The 22,506-nt window shown below is 34.7% G+C and overlaps 1 protein-coding gene across 2 annotated transcripts in view; it reads right to left on the bottom strand.

Annotated features, from left to right (window-relative positions):
• LOC124422684 (COUP transcription factor 2) overlaps positions 1–22,506 on the bottom strand; it is a 121,401-nt gene that overhangs the window by 45,778 nt on the left and 53,117 nt on the right. For both annotated transcript variants that reach the window (XM_046959480.1, XM_046959481.1), the window contains exon 3: positions 19,803–20,354. In XM_046959480.1, the coding sequence (XP_046815436.1) occupies positions 19,803–20,354 (552 nt within the window). The remainder of the gene's footprint in view (positions 1–19,802; positions 20,355–22,506) is intronic.

Raw genomic sequence — 22,506 nt, 5'->3', positions numbered from 1 at the left:
AGAACAATGAGATTAAAATCCGATTAATATTCAAATTAATAATAAAAATGTCGAACATATCGAGTATATTTATATTAATCAAATTTATTTAATTAATTCTTAAATATACAGCGTAAACACGTAAGTAAAACGACTTTATTACAATAAATTATTACAATATATCTCGAGAATGATCGAAGTTGAGAAGAAAAATGAGATTAAAATCCGATTAATATTCAAATTAATAATAAAAATGTCGAACATATCGAATATATTTATATTAATCAAATTTATTTAATTAATTCTTAAATATACATCGTAAACGTGTAAGTAAAACGACTATATTACAATAAAATTTATTTACGAATCGATTTTGAAAAGAAAACTTTTTCATTTCATTATGTCAGATAATATTTGTAATATTAAGAAATTTGACGTAGAAATTGATTTTTTGTTTTTTTCTTGTTTTCTTTTTAAATAGGTTACTTTTAAAAAATATACGTAAAAACTTTTGTATTTCTTGGAAGATCGAAGATCGTGAGATCCAGAGTCGGCGAGATGTAAAATGAGGAAGGATCGGTGAGTTAAGGAGGAGGAAGAGTTAAGCGTTCGAGTATGTTACTACCACGCGAAGGATGATAGGCGATACGTGCTCTCGCGAGGTGAAATCTTTCCCTGGCAACCAGTTTATCGAACTGCTGGGAAAAGAATCTCGGGTAGTGAACGGAGAAGGCAAACGGGCATCTTCTCGACCGCGTCCGGGCCCCGAGATATATCGTGCACGTGTGCGCGTAGTTATGGAATCGCGTGCGAGTCCGATGAGAATCGTTTCGAGTCGCGAGCTAGCTAAGACCTTTCCTGATGAACGATTTTAACAATTTATCTTACTTTCTCTGTCTCTTTTATTCTTTGATCGAACACGTGATATCAATCCGATACGAAGAGAACGTTATTCAACCTAACAACAATGTTTCATCGATATAATTACGACGAGATTGTGTATTTAATTATGTTCGATATGTTGAAATTTCAAATATCATTTACATTCGAAGTAAACAAAAATTATTTTCTAAAATAAAATTTCTGTAATAATAATTTTAGGAATTATTAGTCGTTCTTACGACGATCAATGTATCGACGATGTAATTAATAAGAACGATTGAAATGTAGTTTAAAGAAAAATTTATTTTCACGATTTATATCGGAGATCTATTTCTTTTCCTTTCTCGCTTCTCGACGCCCCTCCCCCACTCGCCTCCCTTCTCCCTTAAAAATGATTTTGTAAGATAAATATTGAAAAAGAAAAAAATTCTTGAAAAAAAATTATCGTTTAAACAGGAAACGCATTGAACATGAATTACATACGAAGATTCATAAGGAAGAAGTTAAAACGATCCTCGATAATCCTAACCAATCAAATGCTTAACAATTTTCATTCAAAATAATCAGGAAAATACAACTACATGCGAGTAGTTCGAAAATAAGTGAGATAAAAAGTATATAGCAATAATGTAATCGAAACTCGTATCTGCGTGTCGGTTACGCGACGCGATATGATTTGATAAGTTGTGTCAACTGCTCGTTAGTTAATTGTCAGGACTGGCACTCTCTCTCTCTCTCTCTCTCTTTCTCTCTGTCTCTCTCATATCAGCGAGACGAACTCACGGTCTCTCTTTCAAGTATGCAGATAAACGCGATCTCGCAATGGTAGTAGCAACTGTAGGAGAGATTCGACGAGCACCCTTTTCGCCACCATCATCCGTCGTGGTGCTTCACAAACCGGCTCGTGTAGTAGCCAGTGTCCAATGAATGCCCTTCATTTCCATACTTCACCCGCGGTGGTCAGAGTACGGGAACCGGCTAACCAGATTATTTAACCCTCGTTCACTCCCCCGTACTCTCTATCTCTCGTAGAGAGTTTGAACTTGGTTCTCAACCCCTCGTATGTATGCGGACGGCCGAGCGTTAATTCCCGAAAAATTGATAACGCGGCTCTCTTTTCACCGAACGAAGAAACGAAGAATCTGCCCTTAGGCGGTAACACATAATCGTATAAACTCTCGATTCGGACTAACCCTGATTTCCTTCCTTTCCTTCTATCGTGATTCAATCAATCTCGGGAGTTAGAGACAGAGAGAAAGAAAGAGAGAGAAAGAAAGAGGGAGAGAGAGAGAGAAGGAGAAAAGAGATTGATATACAATTTCTTTGAATGTTCATGACAATATCGGATAGGAATGAATAAACAAACAAAAAAAAATAAGAACAAAATAAATTAATATTTTAAATGTTAATCTTTTATACCATCGAAATCTAATATTTTATTGCATGCGCACGAATCAATGTAGAAAATAATTTTTTTGTTATTTTAATTTTAACGCTCCAAAGGAAAAAGTTGAATAAGTTTTATAAAATAATTGTTTATTATTAATAAACAAAAACATTTATAAATATTGTTCGTAGATAAATGTCGAAAACTTAATAAGAAAATAAAGAAAAATAAGTAGTAATTAGAAAGAATAAATAAATGAAAAGAAAATAGCAGATGAGAAAGAAAGAGATAGAGAAAGAGAAATAAGAGAGAGAGAGAGAAAGAAAGAGGGAGAGAGAGAGAAGGAGAAAAGAGATTGATATACAATTTCTTTGAATGTTCATGATAATATCGGATAGGAATGAACAAACAAACAAAAAAATAAGAACAAAATAAATTAATATTTTAAATGTTAATCTTTTATACCATCGAAATCTAATATTTTATTGCATGCGCACGAATCAATGTAGAAAATAATTCTTTTGTTATTTTAATTTTAACGCTCCAAAGGAAAAAGTTGAATAAGTTTTATAAAATAATTGTTTATTATTAATAAACAAAAACATTTATAAATATTGTTCGTAGATAAATGTCGAAAACTTAATAAGAAAATAAAGAAAAATAAGTAGTAATTAGAAAGAATAAATAAATGAAAAGAAAATAGCAGATGAGAAAGAAAGAGATAGAGAAAGAGAAATAAGAGAGAGAGAGAGAGAGAGAGAGAGAGAGAGAGAGAGAGAGGGAGAGGTAGACAGAAAGACAAATAGATAGACATATAGATAAGACATAAGATATCAGAGATGTTAGGTTCCTGTTTTCTTTTTTTGTTTCTTTTTCCATTTCTCACCCCCGAACAAAATTCTTTGCATATTTAAACGGAATTGAACGGACATGTATGTAATCTTATATCAGCGTGACGGAGTTTTAGTCGTCATGGCTGAACGATCAGGAAGATATTCTCATTCTAACGGGTTACCGGTTGATACTACATACTTGAAAGCTTAACTACATAAGAGAGACGATGTCCAGTGGTTACCGGTAGTCAAGCATGATCTGGAAATACTCGTTCTCTCTCTCTCTCTCTCTCTCTCTCTCGGTTGGTCGCTCGTTCGCTCGTTCGAGCGTGATAATGGCACGTGTGAAAAACCGAATGCCTGCGGTATCGTTTGCGGGATGCGAAACAAACGCTTCGTGGCTTCCGCTATTTCTCTTCTGGCTTGCAGTTCGTTGGTAGGTAGTTGGGAGATTGCTTGCTCGAAACGCCACGATTGTGGTACGAGGGTTTGTCGCAAAGAGATAGGAACCTATGAAAGTGAGAGAGAGAGAGAGAGAGAGAGAGAGAGAGAGAGAGAGAGAAAGGGAGTAGGGAGAGATCGAGTTGGCAAGGGGTTATAACATAATTGTATTAGTCCGTGGCAGGGTCCATGGACCACCACCGCCGAGGGGACCGTGAAATTAATGCCTTTGGCTTATCAGTGGCCTGACACTTCAGCGCCAAAAGTCCTGGGTTGTGGGCAAGGGCGTAGGGAGTTCTACGATTCGATTTCGAAGTTACAAATTAAAGGGAAAAAAAGATGAAAAAGAAAAAAAAACAAAAAAAAAAAAAAAGAAAAAAGGAATATAAAGAGAAAAACAGAAGTAAAATAATAGAAGGACGTACGTATGACGAACGGTTTTAAACAATTGGAAACTGACTTAATGACGATTAAAATTTTTCAGAAATTTCGTCAGAGGAGCCTCGATCTTTTTCAAAGACTATAATAAAAATTGATTCATCGTATATATCTTTCTTTCTTAAAAATTATTATCATTACGATTCGACTTTGCAAATGAATGGATAAGAAATGTGGTTGAATGTTTGATAAATAAGAAAATAAATATCTAAAGGATTAACAATAAAAATAGTAGGGAAAAATAATGATAGGAAATTTCAACGTTAAGAATCTTTCATGTTAGCAAAGTTCAAAGTTCGAAAGGTTTTCTCTCGATTGAACATATCTCCCTTCCTTATTCCTTACCCCTTCCACAACGATTTCGGGTATTTTCTCTCTCCTAATGAGAACCCTATTAGGAAGTAACAGAGGAAGGTGGTATTCGCGGGTGCTTTCTGTCACGTTCCTCTTCGCAAGACACCCGATTGGGTCCGATGTAAATCAGATTAATTAGAGGCAACGGTAGCAACAAGAAGGGATCTAAGTTGTTGCCGTTGCTTTCGCACGATGCTTGTTGGGGTTGTGCGTGTTACGCGTTGTTGAGTAAGAGAGAAAGAGAAAAAGAGAGAGAGAGAGAGAGAGAGAGAGAGAGAGCAAGAAAGAGTTAGAGAGAAAGAAAATACTGGAATTTACTTTGTTCAAGAATCTCACATAGTTTTCGATTTCTCCATGGTTTACGTATTTCGATTTCGTCGTCGTTTGAAATTAAAATAAGGATAGAAAATGAATACTGGACGTAAGTTTTCAAACGGGAAACGTGCACGACACGTTTCTACGAAGACGAAGTAGCCAGATGTTTTGGCGCGTCAGTCGTCTCGACCTAAGAGACGACGTTTAAATAAGTAAAAGTATTAGTAATACGGTCGTAGGTCTTTTCGAAGAAAAAAAATCTCCCGAAAGAAAGTTATTACCGTTCTCGTCACGCTCTTTTTTAACTTATCGACGTCCGCTTTTTCTTTTTTTTTTTCTTATTTTTTCTTTTTTTTAACAACTCGCGTACGCGCATTTAACTACTATGCTCTTCTCAGAAATACCGAAATGGAAACATTTCGTTCCCCTCTTAAAAACGTTAAGTTAAATGTCCTTACTAAAAATCACGTTTTCTTTATACTCGCCTCACCGTAACCAGCTCTTTCTATATATTTTTATATGCGTGACAAAACAGCCTTTTGACAAACCTGAAACGTTGAGAATAATGAAACTCCGCGAAATAAGTAAGTTAGGAAGGAAGGAAGGAAGGAAGGAAAGGAAAGGAAAGGAAGACGAAAAGGAAAAGAAATTTCAAAGAAAAGCGATCAAGTGGATCCATTTCAAAACTCCAGAGAGAGAGAAAGAGAGAGAAAAAGAGACATAGAGAGAATCACTTTCAGATCTATCGGGCATGACGAATCTGGTTGGCAAAGCCGAATGCAGTGATCCTTGGTACTTTTACCCTCTGATTGAGAAGTCAAGAACGAAAATAATTCATCGTCGTAGATACACGTACGCAAGGATATATGTACGTAGGCACACATGTACGTTAATCTCGAGCTTGTATGGGGTCAAAAAAAAATTGGATCGGTCACGGACACGTGGTGTACGAAAAAGATAGAAAAAGAGAGAGAGACAGAGAAAGAGAGACAGAGAGACAGAGAGAGAGAGAGAGAGAGAGAGAGAAAGAGAGAGAGATATATAGAAAGAGAGAGAATGAAAAGGAAAGGAAACAGGGCTGAATCTTCCACCCTCCTTTTCGTCGTCCGAAAACAGCCTCGAAAGTTGTAGGAGAAAGGTTCCAGAAGCATCGTAGCATCCCTCGCGCCTTCGAACGGCAGCGGGCTCGCGTTTTGGGGGATGCTGAGTCATACGCACCCCCTCGTGTGGCAGCGCATAGCGGATACATGGCGTGTCACCCCGAATATTATTCGAGTGCCTGACAGCGCAATCTGTGAATGCGCGATATTGTCTGCCGTCGCCTCGGGAACGAGACCCTCTCCCTCTCTCTCTCTCTCTTTCTCTCTCTCTCTCTCTCTCTCTCTGACTCTCTCTCTCTCTCTCTCTTTATGTGTGACGGCATGTGCCCGGGACCAGGAATGCGAGCACACACGAGCACGCGACTCCTTTGTGTGTCGTCCAGGATGTCTAACCGGTGCGATGCGACTCGAAAACGCGCGGGGAATTTCGTTTTCACGGTTAACGGCATTAACCACGTTCTTTTTATTTTTTGAAAAAGATATACAGACACACACGCACAGAAAGAGAGATAGAGAGAGAGAGAGAGAGAGAGAAGGATTATACGTAGATATACGTATTTACTTTTCTCAATTGAAGCATTAAGATAAGGAAGTTAAAAACTAGAAGGAAAAAGAGATAGAACAAAATAAAATTGATATGAAATAAAACTAATTGCGTTGTTTTATATATATATATATATATATATATATATATATATATATATATATATTTTTTTTTTTCTTGTTTATTTGTTTTTTATGCTTCTATTTCAATCTTATCTTTTTTCTTTTCTTTATCGATAATTCCAAACGATACGTTCAAAATACGTGAAATTTAATTTAACATTATATAGAAAATGAATGTGAAAGAGTGTATTCGTTTTTTTTTTATTTATTTATTTATTTATTTTTTTTTTTTTTTTTTTTTATTGCGATTAATTAATAGCGTTAAATCGTACACTTAATTTTTTTCTTTTTTTCTTCTTCTTTTTCTTTTTTTTTCTTTTTGTTATTTAGATAATAAAAAAAAAAAGAAATAAATAAATAAATAAGAGGAGAGATTAAATATTAATATTTTTTTTTTTTATCTTTTCGTATACTCGTATACGACAAAATGGTAAAAACAATGTTAAGAGAAAAGGACAGAGGCACCATTCGTAAATTTAAATGGGCAGCGATAAACGCGTCGTTTCTGAAGCGAGCACAAAGGGCTGGCTCTCGGAATAAGAGAAGTTCGAACGTAGGGAGAAAAGGAAAGAGAGAACGAAGTCTCGTTCGTTTCTCGTGCGTTCCAAAGCCTTAGTATGTGATGAAGAAGGACAGAGAAGATAGCGTAGCCCTTTTCTCCGTAGAGCGGTGCTATATTGACTAGTTTTACCGTGTGGACGGCCCAACGAGTAAGGAAAAGACGAAGAGGGGAAAGTGAGTAAGAGCTCGAGAAAGAGATGGCAACATTTTATTTACGCGCAAGCGTGTTTTATGGCTCCGTTTGACGAAGGGAGCGCGCTAAATATGCGAGAGAGAGAGAGAGAGAGAGAAAGAGAGAGAGAGATAGAGAGAAGGAGAAAGAAAGAAAACACACGCGACTGACTGAAGAAGTCTCCTCCTCGTCGCCATAAAAATAGCGATTCTATTGGCTATTCCGATGTTTCGAAAAGAGGGCTCCGACTACTAGCGGCTTCCATAACGAGTTTGCTAATACGAACTAATCCAATTATGTTTCGTAATATTTTTTGACTTGTCCAAATCCTTAAATATTACTTATAGAGCCAATGAAAAAGATTAGAAATAATAAATGTCTATATAAGAATGAAGTAAGGGTTGATTAATAGACCACGGCAGCCAAGGCTTTTAAATAAAAGAAAAAAAAAAAAAAAAAAAAAAAAGAAAATCAAAAATAAAAAATAAACTAATAAATAAATAAATTTAATATAAAAATATTAAGTTTAAGCGAGATTTTTTTTAATGATCGAATACGTAAAAAAATATCACAGAATGTAAATATTTATATTATCAAAATTCTATTCCACGGATACGAATATGAATAAATAAGATTTGTGAAAATAAGAATTAATATTGATAAAATATAATTAAACGAGTCTGTCAAATAAGAAAAAAAGAAAAAAAAGGAAAGATAAACTAAATAAATAAATTTAATAAAAAATAATATGCGTAAGCGAGATTTTTTTTAATGATCGAATACGTAAAAAAATATCACAGAATGTAAATATTTATATTATCAAAATTCTATTCCACGGATACGAATACGAATAAATAAGGTTTGTGAAAATAAGAATTAATATTGATAAAATATAATTAAACGAGTCTGTCAAATATGAAAAAAAAAGGAAAGATAAACTAATTAAATAAATTTAATAAAATAATATTAAGTGTAAGCGAGATTTTTTTTAATGATCGAATACGCCAAAAAATATCAAAGAATGTAAATATTTATATTATCAAAATTCTATTCCACGGATACGAATACGAATACGAATAAATAAGATTCGTGAAAGTGGCCATTAATATTGATAAAACAACAAATTAAACGTTAAACAATATATATTAAGATAAATTTCTTGGATTGAAATATCTTAAATTTCTTTACTATTGAAAATAAATGATTACAAATGATATTTATCAGAGTAACAGTAATGACGTTGTCCAAAGTAATAAATATATACATACGTGTCGTTAATCCGACAGTTTAAACGTACATACTAAATTCTTGAGACGACGAAAGAAAGAGAGAGAAACAGAGAGAGAGAGAGAGAGAGAGAGAGGGAGGGAGAAAGAAAGAAAGAGAGAGAGAGATACTATAGAAGAGAACGAAAGAAGAAGAATAAGAAAAGACGAAAACGAAGTAACCGCAAGTGGGTAGAACTTTTCGTGCGTCCTTAGAAGAAAGATTAATCGCTCCTCCTTGGATCTTCTTTTTATCGCGACGTTTCGAAGAACGAGCCGCTAAAGAGAATCACCGCAAAACCGATGCGCGGCTTCCGCGGATATCCTCGAGGCTTACCCTTTTCGAATGATAGAGAGAGATAGAAAGAGATAAAGAAAGAGAAAGAGAGAAAGAGAAAGAGAGAGAGAGAGAGAGAGAGAGAGAGAAAGTGAGAAGAGAAAGGAAGGAGAGAGAGAGAAAGTGAGAAAAGAAGAGAAAAGGAGAGAGAGAGAGAGAAAGAGAAAGAGAGAGAAAGAGAGAAAGAGAGAGAAAGAGAAAGAGATGGAGAAGCAGTTTTGAGAATGAGAGAAAGAGACATGATCGTCGTTTGGTGGTGCCAGAGACGCTTTAAATTAGGAACAAATGCGCGTTAAATTTACGGCCCAGGACCGATTTACGTCCTTATTTACTCGTACCTCCTTCTTCCTCCTCTTTCGTTTGTCCGTTTTACTCTCCGCGGTTTTGACGCTCCCGTAACCCGTCCGTGCATAAATCCACGTTAACTTCTCTCTTTCTCTCTCTCTCTCTCTCTTTCTCTCGATGGGGAAGACCCTCACGAAGAGTAGCGGTCACGATCGTTTCTCTTCTCCTTTTCCTTTCTCTCTCTCTCTCTCTCTCTCTCTCTCTCTCCTCTCTCTTTCTGTTTCTCTCTCTTTATCTCTTTCTCTCTCAATCTCTCATTATCGGTAAACCAAGTCTTGGATTCATATTACTTAATGATTCAACGATGAATTACGTAGAGAAAATTCTTGATAACCAAGATTGTCAGACTAATGGGGGATTTATTTATTTATATCGATCGATAAATAAAAAAAAAAAGAAAAATGAACAGATAATATCTATGTATAGAAAGAGAAAAGGAAAAAAGAAAAGAGCAAATGAATATCATTGAAGACAAATGAAAAAGAAGAAACCTTTCATTTGTAAATCATTCATTTCATGATAAAATTAAGCTTCGATCGTTTTCATTTTGTCGTGATAAATATTACGATTAGTGTTGGTTAGATGTAGTGAATTTCTACATCGGTCGGAGATAAATAAGTACGATTAACGGAATCACTTAATAGTGTCTTTCGAAATGGGTTTCGATAAACGAACTCGTGGCGAGTTTTAAATCGTTTTCCTTACACGAGAAACTTACGTCTTTCGTTTCTTATCTCCGTAGATTTGTTACTTTTCTTTTACATATATTTTTTTTTTGGTTCCTTGCACCGTACGGTTCATCGAAATAATAATAATAAAAAAAAAAGAAATAAAAATAAATAAATAAATAACAAAAAAAAATAATAAAAAGCAAGAGAGAAAAAAAAAAAGAGAAATGTCGAGCGTCTATCCGATATCTCTTGCAGTTCCGATACGATACGATACGATACACGGACATTGCACATTCATCATTTAACATATCTATATAAAAGTACGTAACTATGTGGAGAACATGATTTTATTCGAATTATCATACCTGCCGGACATGTTACAAATTAAAAGATCATTAACAATCTTGCATCATTGGATCTTGTCCCGCTATAAATTTATTTTTCATCTTCACGAGGCTTATCTCGAATCGAATGAAGATGTAAACGTAGAATTCCAATTGACTGCAATCGTTCAACGACAAGAAGAAGAAAGAAAAAAAGGAAAAAAAAAAAAAGAAGAAAGTAATTGAATTTCTATAGAGTCGTACGTGGAAATCAAATCTATATCGAAGCAATCGATGTTAAGAAATGCAAACTTAAGTCGAATACATTTTTTTCTTTAATTTCAAAGGAAATGAAGGAAGAGGAAAAAAAGAGCAGAAAAAAAGGAAAAAAAAAAGAAAAAAAAGGAAAATAAAAGAGAAAGAAATGTAACGTTAATTATCGATCATAGATTCGTTTCGCTTATCGTTAGATTGACAGAGAAAAAAGATTTGAAATGTTGTCGAACAGTAAAAGAGAAGAAAAACTATGCATAAAGAGAGAAAGAGAAACAGAATGGGAATATATATATATATATATATATATATATATATATGTGTATATATATATATATATATATATATATATATATATGAGAGAGAGAGAGAGAGAGAGAGAGAGAGAGAGAGAGGAGAAAGCAAGCATGGCTTTGACCAGGATGTCGATAAAGCTACGCATTGTCCGATGGTCACGTGTTTTCGCTTATATACACCCTCTCTAACGTCTCCAACCCCTTCTCACGGTAGTACTTTCGCGCTACCCTCGACCCAGGCACCGTCGTTGTTTATATATTAAACTATGGGGTTAATACCGTGGCTTACTCTAATACCGGGGCAACCCTTTGGCCCTGCGATATGCTGATAAGGAATATGCATGCAGACACGCTTCTCTCTCTTTCTCTCTCTCTTTCTCTCTTCCTTCTCTTTCGATCCTCTTACACGTTAGTTAGATTCTCCTAGATGAGAATTAGGATTCGTCGAGAGTTCTTTCTTATTTTTTCTTTTTTCTTTTCCTTTTCTTTTCTTTTCTTTTCTTTTTCGAGAATTTTATCACGTAATATATATCAGAAATGACAAAGAAAAAATTTATTTAATATTTGTAATCTTTCAACTTTTGAAATTTCGACGTTCCACAGGATAAGTTTATATTAATAATTAAATTCAACGAAAACATTTGATATCCGTTAATAATTATTACAAAACATTTCAACGTTTTATTATTTCGAGAATACGACGCTTTAAAGCTTTTATACTGTTTTTTGGCCAGGGTTGACGAGATCGAGCGTCTCCAGTACAGAGAAAGCGTTGAAAGGGAAACGAAAATGAAACCGAGACACGCATACATTCCTTGCAAAAAGAGACACGGAGAAAGAGAAAGAGAGAGAGAGAGAAAGAGATAAAGAAAGAGGGAGAGAGAGAGAGAGAGAGAGAGAGAGAGAGAGAGAGAAAGACCATCGAAAAAAACGTCGCTGAAAGCTTTCGATTTCCGGGGCATCTGAAAGAGAAAGAGAGAACCTATCTGATGTTCTAGTTGAACAGAAAAAGAAAAGTAATGTTTGAAGGTTCGAGGCCCGCGAGCTTCGGCAAATGATTCGAGTACCGGAACGCGGATGAAGAGGGCAGATAATAAAATGAAAATGGGTAACGCTTAAAGTCAAGGGTTGGGGTAGAGTCGACCCCGAGCTAGCAGTAGCAAGTAACAATGCGAGATACAGAGCCGCAAGGGTGAAAGAGGGTGGAGGGTCGCGTACTCGGGTTCACAGATAACACACTTCTCTCTCTCTCTCTCTCTCTCTCTCTCTCTTTTTCTCTCTCTGCCTCTGTCTCTTTCTCTATGTAACTCATACTCACATCTCTCTAACTCTCTCACTCCTAACAACATCCAAAAGCTCGCTTCGCTCTTCACCCATCTCCCTACTATCTCTCTCCCTTTCTTTCTCTCTCTCTCTCTCTCTCTCTCTCTCTCGTTCGTTCTCGTGGTTGTTCTGCGGCAGTGTGCCTGCCTCTGTACGTCACGAAAACGCGAGCCACCCTTCTGGAAACACGTTGCATTGGCGTCGACATTTTAGCATTGTTTTCCGCAGTATTCTTTCTCACGTAAATGTCCAGTGAAAAGGAAAAAAAAAGAGAAAGAGAAAGAGAGAGAGAGAGAGAAAAGCCAAAAAAATAAGAGAATTTTAAACTTCTAATTAAGTTTGCAATGAGATTTTTAGAACAGCTATTCTTAATTCCGGCATTATGATATTCTTTAAACGTTTTATCTTCTTCGGCATACTATAAATATGTATGTGTGTATGTGTCTGTGTGTGTGTACGTGCGACTTTGTTTTACGTGTATTCCTGATTTGTCAAATTATAGAAATATTTGTACATTAACGTACACATGTATATTCATGAATTTTTTCAAATATTCATCGAGAAATGTTTCGATTAAAAACAAATTTTTTATTTGTTTCAATTAAAAAAACAAAAAAAAAAAAAAAACAGAAAAATAAAAAAATAAATAAAAGATCACGATTGAAAATATAGTTGAGAAGCAATCGATCGAATACACGATTAAAAATAATAGAATGACGGTAATGATGGTATTCGTTTGAAATGAAATTAAAAGAGAAACTAGAATGATAATATAACTTAATGAAATATACGAAGGAAAATACAATCGTATTAATGTAACATGTCAATTAAACAAAACGAACGAGATATTTTCATTATTTTTTTCATTCGATTATATCAATCTGTTACTGTTCGTACGTAATCACGATCGGAAATTGTTAAATATAGATAGAGATAGAGAGAGAGAGAGAGAAAGAGAGAGAGAGAGAGAGAGAGAGAGAGAGAAATAATTAGAACGAATAGAGAAGTTCGATGACGTAGATCTCTGATTGACAAACGCTTTTAAACCATCGACTGTTCGTTTCGACTTTGCTCTCGTGATAGACGTTGATTAGTCCATGACGCGAGGATCACTGAGATCGTGATATCCTCGTGGGACTTCTCTCTCTCTCTCTCTCTCTCTCTCTCTCTCTCTCTCTCTCTTTCACTCTCTATTTATCTATCTATCTATCTTTATCTTCATCTTCGTCCTCAGTTTCCCTCATCACAATCCTCGATGTTTCTCTCTCCTCATCTCGTTTTCAGAAAGAGAGACAGAGAGAGAGAGAGAGATAGAGACAGAGAGAAGAGAGGATTGTTCCACCACGTCGATAAATTGTCCGAGGTTAACAGGTGAGTACGAGCCGAGAGACGGCGATAATAATGGCGGCGATAAACGCGTCAATAATACGCCAACCTGTGCGCACTGAAGAAGGCGCGTTTGCGTTTGCGAATAGATATCACCATAGAACCTAGATCCTAGGTTATGTATATCATTCCTCCCGGTTTACTAGCTATTAGATACTACGATTTTATACAAAACTTATGAACTCTGACATCTGTCTATACACGGATACCATTGAAAGGTTTTACTCGAGTGGAATTCTATCTGTTATTTCTAAATATCGAACTGTCTTTAATAATTATCTCCCCAACCTCTATATCTCTCAACTATCCTTCTCTGGTTGATTTATATTAATAGAATAATTCATAACGCTTAATTATTTAATGTTTTCATTGTATAAATTATTAATATTTTTAATATATAAGATAAAAAAGGAAAAAAAGAATTGTTATTATTAAAAAATGTTACGATGAAGAATATTGTCGATCATGTGAGGGTTAATAATTAACCTTAAGAGGGGGGACAAAAAAAAAAGAAAAAAGAAGAGAAAAAAAAAACAAGTAAAAAGAATTTTACTTATTTAATGTTTTCATTGTATAAATTATTAATATTTTTAATATATAAGATAAAAAAGGAAAAAAAGAATTGTTATTATTAAAAAATGTTACGATGAAGAATATTGTCGATCATGTGAGGGTTAATAATTAACCTTAAGAGGGGGGACAAAAAAAAGAAAAAAGAAAAAAAAAAAAACAAGTAAAAAGAATTTTATTAGAATCTATATTTACAGTGGGAAGGTTATTCGAAGTTAAAAGCATACTTAACGGCTATATCTACAAAATATACATGAATAAAATGTATTGCTGAAGATAAAAAGATTCAACAAGGAAGGCGGTTCTCGTATAAGGGATCATCGAAGGAGTGCTACGTGAATCGAGATATTCGCGCGATGAAATTAACGTGTAATTACTATTGACAATCCTCGTCAAGAGGCTTGACAGGATGGGTAGGTCTTTGAACGGGTGGGTGCTTACCAAGTGGACTTGGTATGTACATAGGTATACATACATATACACACACATATAAATATATATATATATATATATATATATATATATATATATGTATACATAGAAACGACAGGCCTATGTTCGAATAGAAGGTACACTGTCCGAATGTATCGTCGAGTCATTGGCGGCATCGAAGAAAATAAAGAAAAAATTTGAAGAAAGAGTAAGCATTGACCGTGCTCGTGTTCGTACAGGCGTGCGCTCGCGCGCTCGTGCACTCACGGGCACGGGCACGGGAACGGGCACGGGCACGGGCACGGGTAAGAGCACGGGCACCGGCACGAGCGGTATCTACATTAATGATGTGGCAATATTTTATTAAACATACCGACGCACTTCGATACTCGAAAGGTTCTCTCGCGGTCCAGTGGTTCCCAACCGGTTTTCTTTCTCTCTTTTTCAAACAGGACAGATGCATACTAAATCTCCATGTTATCGCATTTCTCGCCCGATTTCATTTTTCATCCGACTCTTTCTCTTTCTCTCTTTCTATTGCTTTTTTCTTTTTTTCCTTTTGTTTCCTTTTTTTTTCTTTTTTTTTTTTTCTACGAACGGAACGAAGTGTATCGTTTTTCAACGAAAATCGATAAATATTCATTCCATACGTATTAATTTATAAAATTATTTTTCCTTTATCACATTTTAGAAACAATGAAGACAATGGTAATATAGATTTATCGTAATGTTAAAATTATATATAATATTATCGAATATTGATCTAATCGAAATAATTCATTTTTATAAATTCAATGTATAACGTTTCTTTTTGATCATACATGATTGGAAAATTGTATAAGACGTTGTTAAACATCTTAGGAGATGATCTCCTCTCTCTCTCTCTCTCTCTCTCTCCATCTCTCTACTTCAACATGTCCTTTTATTTTCATCTTGTAGTAGAGAGCTTTTCAATCATCTCTTTCTATCCCTATCACTTCTCTCTCTCTCTCTCTCTCTCTCTCTCTCTATCTCTCTCTCTCTCTTTCTTTATATCTTTGTTTCTCTCCGCACGAGAGAAGAGAGTGGGCGTTCCTTATCTCTCCGAGAAGCATAGTGACTTTTTTCCATACGCCTCGTAACTACGGATCACGTGTCTAATTGTTCGGATAAAACGGTGGAACGAGGGCACGGTGCATAAAGTACGTTTAGCTCGCTAGATCGCCCGTTCCAAGGTGCTTCAGCTTTCTCCTGTGCATGTGCGCTTTGTACACTCGGTGTACACGAGAAAGAAGAGAGAAAACCATTCGATCGATTTAATAGCGTTAGACGTTGATTAGAACGTTTCTAAACGTACGTGATATTAATATCCATAAATTCTTATTTCACCTCAGTACGAACTCGTTCTCAAATCGGTTTTATATAGTTACATTTAACAAATCGAGATAAGAGATTAACCAACGAAGTAAAACGGGGTGAAAGTGTTACCTCGTAATATCTTATTTTCTGCCACCCCGTATAGGCATGTAAATGCATCGTGCAGATATATTTATGCGAGAGGGTATTACGGAGAGTGCGGTACCTACGTGTATCTTGATGGGAAACACTCCCACGATTATGTGGCATGCAATGCAATTCCCTTTGCCTTGCCCAACCGGCGAGCACCCAACATCGTTTTCTCTCTCTCTCTCTCTCTCTCTCTTTCTCTTTCTCTCTCTGTCTCTTCTTTTTTCTTTCTTTCTTTCTTCTCTCTCTCTCTCTCTCTTTCTCTTTTACTCTCATTTCGTTTCATTTTCTATCCCTCTCTTTTTATTTCTCCCTTCACATCTCGAGTTCACGTTCTATGGATGGCACCGGTATTAACGATCTAATTAAGAATATGAGCCCCGAGGCCTCCGTGAGATTCTTTCTCTCTCTACTTCTTTATTTTCATATTCTCCTCTTCTTAATCCTTATTCCTTCTTCGTTCATAAGTTCATAGTAAATCACAGTAAGATTCACTCTTGTCCGTGATTCTTTCGTTCTCTTGAAGTATTAACATGAGAGATCATAAACGATCTAATCACGTGAATAAAGTGATTATTACGATGGATATAAAATTCTTTTCTTTTTTCTTCTTCCTTTTTCTTTATTCTCTCACTTTTATCTTTAAGTCATTCGATGCGTACATATGAATATATTAGGTGGACCGGTAAAATAATGTCGTTTCTGTGCATATGCGATAATTTGATTGTAATTAAAAATAAAAACTTGTTAAAAATTTATTCGTTTGAATTTAATTTAAGAAAGCATCATTATTTTCCGGCCCACCTAATATATATATATATATATATGTGGAATATAAATGATTCTTTTAAATTGCTTATACGTAAGAGTATTGTATGGTAGGGAAAAATGATTTTTATGCCGAACGTTACGTTATAAATCGAAAGTTTAGAAAGACCACCAAAGGAATTTGGAGAACGGACTTGTGGGATACGAAAAACGGAAGACCTTTCGTCGCTCGCAAAGAAGAATCGGGTCTCGAAAGAGAGTCGAGGGGTAAAAAAAAAAGAGGAAAAAGAAAGAAAAAAAAAAAAGAGAGAGAGAGAGAATTGGCGAGTCGCGTAAAAGAAGAAGAAGAAAAAGAAGAAGAAGAAGAAAGAGAAAGAGAAGAAGAAGAAGAAGAAAGAGGGTGGAAAAAGGTTGAGAGAAAAAAAGGCGGAAGGAGGATCGTCGGGAATCGGGGCATTAGCATAAGCTAAAGCGAACTAAGCGCGCCCATATAGCACGGAAATAAATAGCCTCCCATCTCCTATCTATGGGTAGACGCGAGGTTTAGTACGGAGCCCTTTCTCTCTCTATCTATCTCTCTCTCTTTCTCTCTCTTTTTCTCTCTCCCTCTCTCTCTCTCTTTTCATTTTGTTCCTTTTCGTCCTTCTGCACTCATACCAAAAACCCTACCAACCACCTATCTCTCTTACAAGAAACCATATACGTGTTTTTGTTGTATGTGTAAAACAATAAATGTACGGTTTCTTTACACATATACACAAACACAGACACACATATATATATATATATATATATACATGTATATATATACATACATTTTCTATCAATTTATATGTTCCAGTATAGTTTAATGAATATTTTTTGTATATTTTTATTTATCATTGTATATAAATTTTTTTTTTTATATAATTGAAGTTTCGATAAAAATATATATGTAAAAATACTAATGTCTTCTTTTTTTTTTTATTATAAATTTTTATATTTTAAAACGTAACGCGTATAAATATAATTTCTGTCTATGAATATGTTTACATGTATGTATACGTTTCTTTTTATGTGACAATAGATTTAATCTGTTTTGTAAAGATTTGTTTATATATATATATATATATATATATATATATATATATATATATATTTTTCTTTTTTTTTGATATCGTATTCCGCCCTATCCTTCAACCATTGATTAAAATATTCACGTGTTACGTGTTGAGTTGCAAATTTTTCTCTATGAAAGAAGACAAAATCCATGTTAGGATGCTCGCGATCGTCGAATAGTGGTTAACTCGTTTTGCGAGGGAAGAGAAAGATGGGCCAAGAGATAGTTTGCGAGAATGCTCGACTCTTCGGACAGACCCTGGCTTGTCATCGAAAATGAACAGAGCGAGAAAGAGAGAGAGAGAGAGAGAGAGAAAGAGAGAGAGATAGAGGAAAAGAGATAGAACGTAAAGTCCACCATCTCCGTAGAGCTGGACCGAGATGGATTCTGGATATCGAAGAGAGAGAGAGAGAGAGAGAGAGAGAGAGAGAGAGAGAGAGAGAGAGAGAGAGGAGAAGAGGGAGAGGAGAAATGTGAGAGATAGGAACGATGAGAAACGCATTGTCTCGTACGTTTCTGCTCGATGACGATCGTGCCTCTCCGTTTGCTGCTTCGAGTTGGATGACAGTTCCCGCGATCTTATCTTGTCGTCGATTAGACGAGCTCGACGTTGAGAGACATAGCAGCTTCGAGTTCTTCCGGTGGTATACTGTGGATCGCTGGACCGAGGAAAGACAGGCTCGGTCATCATCCGATTTCTAGAATCGATCGTGGGATCTATCGATCGATCCTTGTTCATCGATGAAAAAAAAAGGAAGAAGAAGAAAAGAAAAGCAAAAGAGATCTAACACTTTCAAGTGATACGATTTCATAAAAGTGTTCCGTGAAAATGCAAATGTTGATCACGAAAATTTGTTGATATCAAAATCATTGAGTATCGATAACGAACAATCGTGTTTGTATCACCTAATCGATATCGAACGCTGTCTAACCTCCTACTCCATTCAGACTACATTCTGAGAGTTAGCGAACCCATCGAGATAATGTCCAGTATCAAATCGATGCGTTTAGAACGCGTTGGGGATTTCTAAACGTCCTTTCGAGAATGTCAGATAACAAAATTCAAGAGATTCGCCTACACCTGCCGTGCATTTTCCATCTTTCTTTTTCTACCTTCTTAACGGCGGACCGTCATTTATATGTTAAAATATAATACACGTAAAATTCTCTGAATGAACATTCATTTTCGATCCGACGATTTATCGAGACGTGTATACAATATACAACAACAACAACAAAAAATAAAAAAAAAAAAAAGTAAATAAATAAAATACAAGAGAGTGAAATTCGTTTCATGATTCCATATCATGAGATAGGCATTTTGTAGTATATAACATATATATAATACACGAAAGATTTTCTAAATGAAAATCATTTTCTATCCTTCGATCTATCGAGATGTTTATACAATATACAAAAAAAAAAAAATAAATAAATAAATAAAATACAAGAGAGTGAAATTCGTTTCATGATTCCATATCATGAGATAGGCATTTTGTAGTATATAACATATATATAATATACGAAAGATTTTCTAAATGAAAATCATTCTCGATCCTTCGATCTATCGAGATGTGTATATAAAATATATAAAAAAAAAAAAAAAAAAAAAAAAAGAAAAACAAAGAAAAAACAAAGAAAAAAAAGAAAAAAAAATAGAAAAATAAAACAAATAAAAAAATAAAAGAAAATAAAAATTCATAAAATATAAGACCAGGAAATGAAATTGCATTTCATGATTTTATACCATGAGAAAGACATTTCGTCGTATACCAGGTGAAACATATGATCTCTTACAACTTAGGAAGTAGTTAATATATATATATATATTAACTATATATAGAAATAATATCAAAATCCATGCAACGGATAACGATATGTTATATAAATTTTGTTAAATACCTCATTTACTTGAAATGATATAAACGATCTTATCCTCTTTACTTCTCTCATGGAAAACAGTATTATATTTTCGTAAGAGAGATCACGTTGCTCACCCGGTAGGTATATATCATAAGATATATATGTATATACACCATGGTACATATATTCCATAATAAAATCCAATCTTGACGTTGGGAGTATCCGAAAGGATCGTTACCTGTCGTGAAGAGAACGATAGCCTTGAGGCAGCTGTACTCCGCGGAATCAACGTGTAGGGCCTTCAGCTTCTCCACTTGTTCTTGGAAGATCCTTATGTGATCCATGAAGGCTACCACGCGATCCGCCGCCATAGGGGACGCGTGAAGACCCGCCGCTGCTAAAAGTGGCGCCACGTGAAGCGGCATAGAGCATTGGCTCGCATTAAGTACGAATAATTCGCTCCAGACTAGCCTTAGCAGTGCCACCTGATCGGTCACCTGAAGGTCAGGGAAAAACGGTATGTTTCTTGCCCATTCAACAGCCGAAAAAAGAAGCCTCGCTGCTAATTCGCAGATACTGTCGATTCCCATGATGTTACTTTGTTGCACGCACTGTCCGTATCTCGATGTTGGATATGGTTCAGCGCGCAGGAGCAGGCTTATGTAGGACGAGAGGTAGGAGTGCCCGTTTAGGCTCGCGCACGCGACCGCGTCACCGTTCGTCAAAGCGAATTGTCCTGGTAGACCTGGCAGCGATGGCTGCGACGGTGGCACGCGTCCTCTCTGAACGGCTGAAACAAAAAGAATAGAATGTTATTGATATATAATATTTTTTCTTTTTTTTTTTTTTTTTTTTCTTCGCAAATTCATTTCTATCATACATAGTGTCAATTAAACATGTGATTATATATTCAAAGGACAATGATAATCGTACAAGACATAAGTTTATACTTATTACGAGCTTAACATAGTTCTCTCGAAGATTATTATCTATTAATTAATGACTTGATGAAACTATTTATCGATATACATATTTGTAAATATACTTCTTTTTTTTTCTTTTTTTTTTTTTTCTTTTTCTTTTTTTAATCGAAAAATGTTTATATCTATCGTGAAAGAAATATTTCGAATTTTTATATTAACGTTTTATTTATATAAATTTTTTTATAACAGTTGAATTAGTTAATAATTAGTTAATATATTTGCAATTATTAGTCATCAATTATAATTATTTACTTCCTTGAATCGTATTTATTGCCCTCCCTGATCGCCGGGTATTTATAGTAATTAAGAACGGCTAATTAAATAAGGAATTATCGTCGTAAAGGAAACGTAAATCACATAGGCATACTTGCACGCGACATTTTACGAGAGTGCCTCCCTGCAAACAGGAGAACCGACACCTGGCCAAGCGAAGGAGATGTCTCCCTCGAGTATGAGCAAATATTTTACAACGACAAACTTGTTTGAAAGGAGGAGCAATACAGACGATTCAGTATAACATCGTTGTAGAAACGTACGAAAGAGAGAAAAAGGATTGAAGAGAAAAAAGAAACAAAAAAAAAAAAAAAAGAAAACTTTTTTCTTTTTGCATTTTTCTTTCTACCTTTTTCTCTCTTTTCCTTTCCCCCCTCTCTTCCCCTTAAAAAAAAAAAAAAAAGTCCAGTGCCCATTTCATCCTAATGCTTCCGTGAACGTCGAGAAGTAATCAGTACGATTGATTTCCGTGACTTTTACTTCGTAGTCACCCATCGAGTTTATTATCGTAATCTGTGCTACGATCTAACATAAGAGGATATGTTGACGATCGTATAATAAGAAAGAGTGAGAGAGAGAGAGAGAGAGAGAGAGATAAAAAAAAGATAAGTACGAAGTGTGCAAATCGATTCTATCCTCCCACCTATTACATTTTATATGCGTAAGACAAGGCGGAAGTAAATGTTAAAACAAAGTAAACATATCATGATATTTATTCAGCCGTGATAGCTACTTATCTTTTATCTTAATTTATTCAAATTATGATAAGTTAATTTTGTAGATAAAGAAAAGGAAAATCAAAGGAAAAAAAAAAATTTGTATTTAATAAATCATTAACAATCTATAACGCCATGTAATTTTAAAGTCGTGTCACTTACGTACGTACGTACATACGTATATCTATATATCGTATGTTTCAAATTTTATTGTTTTCGTTTAGATAAGATTAATTATTGAAATCGTATAAATATATTCGAAGTTTATCTTTTAATTTCCTTTTTTTTTTCTTTTTTTTTCTTTTTTTTTTTTCTTTTTAATATTATTCAAATATAAGTTATATTTAATGATGTAGTTACAATTATACTATTGCAATCAATGTAATGATATACACTTGTAGCTCTCGCTTTATATAAATTTCTTCTTTTTTTTTTTTTTTTTTTATAGATACGCAAAAAAATTAGAGTTCAAGGAGTATTAAAAACAAATAGAACGTCACGTTTCAGTCGATGGACATACGTATATATTTATAACAATATTAAATAAAGAAAGGAAAAGAAAATTTTCTTCCTTATCGTAAACAATTTCGTAAGAATATCTTCTTTCTTTCCTTCTTTTTTTTTTTCTACTTCTTTCATTGATGATCGATTGAAAACAAAAACATACGTAGATCATTAACGTTATCAATTAAAAAAGAAATTTTACTCAATTCATGAATACTCATAAATATAAATTCTTTCGATCCTATCGATATTTGTCTTTTCATTTCAACAATGAAACAAAAAAGGATGAAGATGACTATGATGAAGAAGAAGAAGAAGAAGAAGAAGGTAAAAAGAAAACAGATAAAAATCATTACGATGTCTCGTCTTCCTACCGCATTCTTCTTCCGCAATTATCGCCCTTAACTACCGGCCTATATCTCTTTGCCGTTACGAGAAGGACACGAACGTTGTTCCCTCTTCTCGT

Source organism: Vespa crabro, chromosome 3 (genome assembly GCF_910589235.1).
Source record: "Vespa crabro chromosome 3, iyVesCrab1.2, whole genome shotgun sequence".
Taxonomy (NCBI): domain Eukaryota; kingdom Metazoa; phylum Arthropoda; class Insecta; order Hymenoptera; family Vespidae; genus Vespa; species Vespa crabro.
Note: the sequence above shows the minus strand (reverse complement) of the source record. Positions and strands in the feature narration are given on the sequence as shown.